Source organism: Meles meles, chromosome 4 (genome assembly GCF_922984935.1).
Source record: "Meles meles chromosome 4, mMelMel3.1 paternal haplotype, whole genome shotgun sequence".
In the NCBI taxonomy this organism is placed as follows: domain Eukaryota; kingdom Metazoa; phylum Chordata; class Mammalia; order Carnivora; family Mustelidae; genus Meles; species Meles meles.
This window is the reverse complement of record NC_060069.1, coordinates 153,304,236-153,312,969: the sequence shown is the minus strand read 5'-3', so window position 1 is coordinate 153,312,969 and position 8,734 is coordinate 153,304,236. Positions and strand designations below refer to the sequence as shown.

General features: G+C 43.3%; 1 protein-coding gene across 2 annotated transcripts; it reads left to right on the top strand.

Annotated features, from left to right (window-relative positions):
* Positions 1-4,029: 4,029 nt before the first annotated feature.
* On the top strand, positions 4,030-8,020 carry DNAJC28 (DnaJ heat shock protein family (Hsp40) member C28). 2 transcript variants are annotated; one of them, XM_046001396.1, is made up of 2 exons: positions 4,030-4,307; positions 5,289-8,020. In XM_046001396.1, exon 2 carries the CDS (start codon positions 5,296-5,298, stop codon positions 6,373-6,375), a length of 1,080 nt encoding a protein of 359 aa, XP_045857352.1. In that variant the 5' UTR covers positions 4,030-4,307; positions 5,289-5,295; the 3' UTR covers positions 6,376-8,020. The 2 variants fall into 2 exon arrangements, with proteins under 2 accessions (XP_045857352.1, XP_045857351.1); XM_046001395.1 differs by having other exon boundaries at positions 5,197-8,020.
* Positions 8,021-8,734: the final 714 nt, after the last annotated feature.

Here is an 8,734-nt window from a genome sequence, read left to right as displayed (position 1 = left end):
CTGGTAAGCAGTGAAAGGAGGCACACCCTCCATATACTGGTCCTTTTTTTAAAAGAAAAGATTTATTTGAGAAAAAGAGAGAGACAGCACGAGCAGGGTGAGAGGCAGAGGGGGAAGCAGGCTCTCCACTGAGCAGAAAGCCCAACGTGGGGCTCCATCCCCGGTCCCTGGGATCATGACCTGAGCCAACGGCAAATGTCCAACTGACTGAGCCACCCAGGCGCCCCCATATACTGGTCTTTTTAACTTATCATAACATCTAGACTGACTATGGTTAACAATTCTGATTGTTTACTTGAAATTTGCTAGGGGAAGAACAGATCTTACGTGTTTTTACAAAAAAAAAAAAAAAAAAAAAAGAGGGGCACCTGAGTGGCTCAGTGGGTTAAAGCCTGTGCCTTTGGCTCAGGTCACCATCTCAGGGTCCTGGGATCAAGGCCTGCATCTGGCTCTCTGCTCAGCGGGGAGCCTGCTTCCTCCTCTCTCTCTGCCTGCCTCTCTGCCTACTTGTGATCTCTGTCTGTCAAATAAATAAATAAAATCTTAAAAAAAAAAAAAAAGAAAGGAAGGAAGGGTAACCATGTGAGGTAATGGATACATTAATTAGCTTGATAGTTCCCTTGATTGTGGTGATTATTTCACAATATGTACATATATCAAATTATCAAATTGTACACCTTAAATACACACAATTTTTGTCAATTAGACCTCAGCAAAGCTGGAAACAAATTCTGCAGGGTGAGAAAAGCAGAGAGCAGCTCTGCTGTAAAGCAGTGATTTCAATAAACATGGTGAGTAAATGCAATCTGGGTTAGAAACAATTCAGATCTCGGCTCCCAGACTGATAGTGTGCATTTGTTGACCCCCGCCTCGTGGCCTGCAATTAGAGGGAGGCATATACATTATTCACCAATTTCAAGGAACAGAAAGTGCTGTAGATCAGAAGCAGCAGTCAAATGCAAACAATTCCCACTCAAGTGACAATTATAAATCACATTAATTCCATGCCAAAACTGAAAATCAAACGTCAGGGGCAGGGGGAGGGCGTTGTACCACTGGTGAAGTCCCACAGACCCTGTGTGTGGCCCATACAGGAGGGTTTGATAACTGGTTTACCTAGCTGGGAAGAGGGGAAAAGGAGAAAATATCCAAATGAATGTGAATCTTCTCTTTTTGGCACTACCTTTCCCTAACCCCTCCTAGAGTTTAGAGTATTGTCGTGCAGATTAGCCACTGCCTTCTTTTTTTCTTTTTAAAGATTTTATTTATTTATTTATTTGACAGAAAGAGATCACAAGTAGGCAGAGAGGCAGGCAGAGAGAGAGAGTGGGGAAGCAGGCTCCCCACTGAGCAGAGAGCTCCATGCAGGGCCCCGATCCCAGGACCCTGAGATCATGACCCAAGCTGAAGGCAGAGGCTTGACCCACTGAATCACCCAGGCACCCAACCACTGACTTCTTTCTTCAAAAGCTGATACTCTAGGGACACCTGGGTGGCTCAGCCGTCAAGCGTCTGCCTTCCACTAGGGTCTTGATCCCAGGGTCCTGGGATTGAGCTCCAAGCTGAGCAGGGAGCCTGATGCTCTCCAAGCTTGTGCTCTCTCTCTGACAAATAAATAAGATCCTTAAAAAAAGAAAAAAGCTGACACTCTACATCAACCTTTTTTTTTTTTTTTTTTAAGATTTTATTTATTTATTTGAAACAGAGAGATCATGAGCAGGGGCAGACGGCAGGCAGAAGCACAGGGAGTCAGGCAGGGAACCTGACGTGGGGCTCCACCCTGGACGGCAGGATCATGACCTGATCATGATCATGATCTTAACCGATTGAGCCACCAAGACGCCCCACCATCAAATTCCTTCTTCGGCAAACAGAAATGAATGAAGATGGCACCCAGAGGGGTGCCTGGCTGGCTCAGTAGAGCATGCAACTCTTAATCTCAGGATCTTGAGTTCAAGCCCCACCCTGGGTGTGGAGCCTACTTAAAATTAAACAGAAAAATGAAAAATAATTTTTTAAAAAGATGGCACCCAGAAAGGAAAGCATATTCATGGTGGTGCTAGGAACTGTAGCTCTAGAAGTTACCATTTGCAAGCGTCATTGGACAATATGTGGTTTTAAGATACAGATCGAACCACAAGTCAAGCTTCAGGAAGTGTGATTTTTTTGGTTACTATGGTAACTTATGGGCAATAAATCAGTTTCTTTGCAATTATCACAGAATAAGCAAATAAATGAGAAGGAAAAAAGACGTGGATTAAGACAGAGCCTTTGGGGGACCTGGCTGGCTCAGTCAGTGGAGCCTGAGATTCTTGATCTCAGGGTTGTGAGTTCAAGCCCGACGCTGGATGTAGTGATTACTTAAAAATAAAATCTTAAAAAGAAAAAAAAAAAAAGGGCACCTGGATGTCTCAGTAGGTTAAGCACTGGCCTTCCGCTCAGGTCATGATCCCATAGTCCTGGGAGATCAAGATCTGCGTCGGGCCCTTTGCTCAGTGGGGAGCCTGCTTCTCCTTCTCCTTCAACTTGCTGCTCTGCCTACTTGTGCTGTCAAATAAATAAATCTTAAAAAAAGAAAGAAATAAAAGCATGTATATAGAGGGAAAGAATGGTCAAGCAAATCTGGCAACTCTTGGTAGGTGAACCAATATGATACCCAGAAGCTGGCTACCTTCACATTTCTTATACCTAAGAAATATAATTTCCCCAATCAGTTAGCTAGTTTGCTTTTTGCAGCTGCAAGTGTTCCTACTGGATTAAGCAGCCAACTCCAATTCACTTTCTACAAGTACATAATCACACTATAAAACTGACACTCTGAGAGAAACTGACTTACAGTTCTAGTAACTTACAAAAGGCACTTAACTACATAGTGCTAAAATGCAAACATCAAAATGAGATTTGTGATGAGTGCTTTTTAAAACGCAAAGTGCTATAAATATATGAGTAGTTTTTAAAGCTGTGTTTATGCATTCTTTCCCACTTTAATGCTGTGTTTAAGATGCTGGCCAGAAAAATTAACACTGTAGAAACACAGAACGCTACGCTGTTTGCTTATAAGGAAATCCCTCTGCATCCCTATTTAAGTCTTTTCTGTGCAACTATATGGGAGGTAGCAACTTCTTGTTACACTGTCTCATTCAGAAGCTTAGAAAGGCCAGTACCTATTTCTGGCTCCTTTTAGGAGCCACAGTCATAATAAAATACATTGCTCAATGCATCAGGCATTTTGCAAAGTGGCTTACATAGCTTGTGCAACTCTCACAAAAATTCAGAGCGTTTTATGCAATTATTATTTCATCATATGTAAAATGAGGAAAATACACTTACAGGGCTGTTGTAAGGATTAAAAGAGACTATACATAAAGCACTTAGCACAGCAGCTGACAAAAATGCTAAATATACATTTACCATTTACTGGTACCCTTATTTTACTGGTAAACAGACACGGAGAAAAGCAGTTTTCTGCCTTTTTCTATTTTTTCTTTTAAAAAAAAAATCAAACAGGAAATCCCCATGACAGTGGCTGACCCCTGTTTTGACCTGGATCTCGACTGCCCTCACCCCCTACCTACCAACGCCTGGCTAGGCGAGCTGCGCAGTAAGCACTTGCTGAATTAACGCAGACCAGGTTTCTCGCCGGGTCAGCTAGAGGCTTCTGGGTGGGGTGAACGTTCAGGTCTGCGCTCGCGCCCCATCTGCAGACCCGGAAGAGGCTGTTCAGACCTGTTCGGGCAAACGACCTTGCCGTCCCTTCCCAAAAGCATGTCACCGAGGGCCGTCGCCCCCGAACCACTGCGACTTCAAGGGTCCTAACCTACACTCACCACACTGTGCAATGGAGGAAGCCCACCCCGGGTCGGGCCACCGTCACGTTTCGGCCGCCCCCACCTCCTTCCGGGAAGGCGTAGGCACCTGGCGAAGGCCGCCGCGTGCCTCACTTCCCCGCGAACTACATCTCCCACAATCCCCATCGGCCGGACCACCTCCTCCCTCTAGGCTGGTGGGAGTGGGGGCGGGGCGGAGCCTTCCGGGACGTGCTGCCTGTGTCCCCCAGGGTGGAGTTCATTTTAGGAGAGACTCCTGGGTTCCCTGTTAAAGTAGGACCTCTGTCCCGATTAGGTCCGACTCTGTCCTCCATCCCCACTGTGGTCCCCTCACGGTAAGACGACAGATGGTCTGGTCCAGCGGAGACACTCCCCCTGCGCAGGGAGACGGGCGGAGAGCGAAGGGCAGACCTCGCACGCATGCGCAGAGGCGCAGCTTGGGGGCGGGAGCCGCTACGACCCTTCCCCAAGGCTGTGAAGGTGAGTAGGGGGCGGAGCGGGGCGTGTCCCTCGGGACTGACCAATGCCTGGCCCTGGCCACCGGGAGCTCATCCTCCACCATCCCAACTATAAAGTCGTTGATCCCAACTGTCCAGAGAATTGGGGTCCCCAGGAGCTCGGTTCTAGCGTTTGTACGTCAAAATCCCACTTCTGATTAAACCACTTCTGGCATTTAATTGCCATTATCTACGTGTAAGTTGTTCTCTTCTGCTAGACCATGCGTTTTAAGAAATAACAGCTAACGTGTCGGGAGGGCCCAGATTTCATCTCGGTTTTCTAGCATGTAGCAAACATCTCCTTGGTAAGGTAGGGAGCTTTGGGACACTTGATTTCTATTCAGTTTAGTGTCAGACTACGTACGTACTTGCTCCTGTTCTCTGTTTCATGTGTGTAAGTTTCATGAGAAGACCCCTCGAGATGATGAAGACAGTTTTACACTAAAGATGCAGTAGCCGTGATGAAGTTGATAATCTGCTGGGGATACAGAGAATTAAGCAAGACCTTATTGTGCCCTGACCCTAACCATTTTCCTTACACTTTGCTGGGTGACTGGGTTATGTTGCTTTATCTTCTGGGCCAACATTTTCTCTTAAAATGGGAAGACCATGATCTCTAAGAACCTGCCAACTCTGAAGTTCTGTGGTTGGTTAGTGAGGAGTAGAATCCAGATTATATCACAATATGTTAATACTAAGCATCATCAACTTCAGTTTCTCTGCTAACATATGTGAAACATAGCTATAAACATTTGGCAGCAGCATTAGAAAAATACTGCCCCTTATTGTACCTGTAATTTCCTTATTGCTGAAAATACGAGATTTGCTGATGATACAACTTCCTTCACTCTTTATTTGTTGTCCGTTTGTAGACCATCACTAGGAAGATTATGAACATGATGTATGTGACAATGGGTCAAATCTTAAGGTCTCATCTGATAAATGTTCCAATGATATCTAACAGAAAGAAAATGCTCCCATATCTTGGTGTCATTAGACACAGAACGGTGTCAACTCATATATCCAAAAAGAAGATGCGGGAATATTATAGGCTGCTCAATCTGGATGAAGGTTGCTCTGCGGATGATGTCAGGGAATCTTTTCATAAGCTTGCCAAGCAATACCATCCGGACAGTGGCTCTGATACTGCGGATTCGGCAACATTTGTAAGGATCGAAGAAGCTTACCGGAAGGTGCTTTCCCATGTGCTAGAACAAACAAATGCCCGACAGAATAAAGTTGAAGAAGCAGAGGAAGAAGAAGACAAATTCAAATATAAAACACCCCAACACCGGCATTATTTAAGTTTTGAAGGTATTGGTTTTGGAACTCCAAGTCAACGAGAGAAGCAGTATAGGCAGTTTCGAGCTGACCGTGCAACTGAGCAAGTCATGGAGTATCAGAAGCAGAAGCTACAAAGCCAGTATTTCGTCGACAGTTTAATTGTTAAAGATGTGAGACAGAGTAAAGAACAAAAGATAACTCAGGCTATAGAGCGTTTAGTAGAAGATCTCATTCAGGAGTCAATGGCCAAAGGAGACTTTGACAACCTCAGTGGGAAGGGAAAACCTCTAAAAAAATTTTCTGGCTGTTCATATATTGATCCCATGACTCACAACCTGAACAGAATACTGATAGATAATGGATACCAACCAGAATGGATCCTAATGCAAAAGGAAATAAAGGATACCATTGATCAACTCAGAGAGGCGATCTTAGCATCCAGGAAAAAACTTGGGAATCCCATGACACCAACTGAACAGAAACAGTGGACCCAAGTTTGTGAGCAGTTTCAAGAAAACATCAGAAAACTAAACAAGCGAATTAATGATTTTAATTTGATTGTTCCCCTCCTGACCTGGCAAAAAGTCCATTTTGATGCACAGAAAGAAATTGCCAGAGCCCAGGAAGTATATGAGACCCTTGTAAGAGGAGAAGAAGTCACAGATAAAAACCCAAACAACATTGATCGGGGAGAAAGGGAGAAAACACCTGAAGTCAAGACAGGTTTTTTTAACTGGATGAATGTGTGGAAATTTATTAAAACATGACCACTTAAATATTCACAGTACTGCCTCAAACCTTTTTTGGTTGTACTGATGTCACACTTAGAAGCTGAGATTTACTGTGGTAACACAAGTGATGAGAACTATGAGTCTCTGTACTTTTTCAAAACTTATCACATCTCCAGGGATGCGTGAGGGAGAAAGCTGTAAGAAACCGAGCCTGAGACATGTTCAACCAGCTTTGCTCTGAGGACGTTGCAAGAAAAGAAGGGAACTTCTAGGAAAACAAATCCATTCTGGAGTATAGATGTCAGTCATGGGTGAAATGAATTAGGACAAGGACTCAGAAGGGGAGTCATATAAAGGGCATTCCAGAAAGTCTTGGTGCAGTTTACAGCTCTAATAACTCAAAAGACAGTTGGCTGTTGCCATCTTCAAACATAGTTACTGAAGCAAACAACAACAACAAACAAACCTTAAAAAGTATTATCAGAAGTCACAAAACTAAGGAATGGACTGTAGGCAAGCAAACTTTCAAATGATGAATGTTTTTTGCAAGCTTGCTACATACATACCCCTGAGTTATTAAAGCTTATAATTGTTCTAAGACTTTCGGGACATTCTTTATGCGGGTGGAAATGTTATGATCAGGAAACTAGCCCAATGGAGTTACTGCACTCTTCTTTTTTTTTTTATAAACCATCTTTGTGGATACTGAATAAAAAGAAAACAAAACAAAACAAAAAACCCACGAAATACGCGAGTTGTACTTTTTCCTGCCTAACTTCATTATGTTAGCTGTAGAAATCCATCAGCCAAGCTAGTTGATGTAGCTGTTCTAGAAGTAGATTCTAGTGGCCACTTTTAAAGAGTTTGGGTATATTTTTTGCATCTTTGGAGGTAAAAGAAAAAAAAAACTCCTTGGGCTCAGTGGAAACTTAAGGTTTCGCTTCTGGCTTCATCTCTAAGTCTACCTGAAGCCTCTCTGTGTCATGTTTCAGATTCCCCAGGGGATTTTTCCGTATGAAAATCTCAGTGTAGGGATCCAATTTCCGGTCTGAGGAACTCTTTCATGAACGAGAAGGTGTCTGAATTTTGCTCCAGTTTGCACTTTTGGCAAATGACTAGAGATTGACATTCATGACATTGTTGTGTTCCATCCACTTTCAGAAAAATCTGACTTTTTTAGGTTTGTGTAATTGCGTTAGCCACAGAGTTGGACAACTAGAAGAACAAAGACAGTGCTCAAAGGGAGCAGATCTGTTTCCTTACTGAACTCCAAGTGTGGGCTTATGGATGTGGTTCAAAAGGGGTACTTGCCACTCTCATTTTGAAAGAACAAATTATTTTGTAAACTGTGTGATGGGTCAGTAAAACTGCATCTTCTGAGGAAATGTCAGGGCTTTCTGCTTAGGTGGTGGGGTAATTAACTGGTATTACATGTGATTATTTTACTGAATGAGTTATGTGCCTTCTCCAATGATGTTACTACTCTAAACAGAATTGTGACCAGTAGAAAATGTAGCTACATAATAAGAACTATAGTTATAAAATACTTTAGAAGGCTAGGATTCTGTGAATCTTGTTAAGAATGGGAATTAGAGGGGCGTCTGGGTGGCTCAGTGGGTTAAAGCCTCTGCCTTCGGCTCAGGTCATGGTCCCAGGGTCCTGGGATCGAGCCCCGCATTGGGCTCTCTGCTCTGCAGGGATCCTGCTTCTCTCTATCTCTCTCTCTCTCTCTCTGCCTGCCTCTCTGCCTACTTGTGATCTCTATCTGTTAAATAAATAAATAAAATCTTAAAAAAAAAAGAAAGAACGGGAATTAGATGCATGACGCCAAGTTGCATTGCAGCAACATAATTCAAAGGAAACCATTTTGGGGCACCTGAGTGGCTCAGTTGGTTGGGCGTCTGCTTTGGCTCAGGGCATGATACCAAGTTCTTGGGGTCCGGCCCTGAATCGGGCTCTCTGCTCGGCAGGGAGCCCACTTTTCCCTCTCCCACTGCCTGCCACTCGCCCTGCTTGTGCTCTCTCTCTCTCCCTGTCAAATAAATAAATAAGTCTTTAAAAAAAAGGAAACCATTAACCATTTTCGATATTGGGTGACAGGAAGGTAAAGTTACCAGAAAGCACTAGTAAATCCTGAATTTCAGCACACCATGCTTTATGTTTGTAAATGTTGTCCATATTAATAAGGTTAATAAAGTTCCCTTTAATGATTATCCAATGGTCTCTTGCTGTATAAACAACCAGTAAGAATAATAACCGTATTTTTGACTGATCACCTGAATAAATGCTTTTTATCTTTTTGATTGATGATATAAAAACTGTGAACAGAGATTGTTCTTGAGAAGAAGGCAAATTCACTCCAGAAAAAACAGATTCACTAATTTAAGGAACTAAG

What these genes read in the sequence shown, in the direction of transcription:
- DNAJC28 (XM_046001395.1), top strand. Translation starts at nt 4,248, where the DNA reads ATGCGCAGAGGCGCAGCTTGGGGGCGGGAGCCGCTACGACCCTTCCCC. An exon ending in CCTTCCCCAAGGCTGTGAAG is followed by an intron (nt 4,308 to 5,196) that starts GTGAGTAGGGGG and finishes GTCCGTTTGTAG; the next exon opens with ACCATCACTAGGAAGATTAT.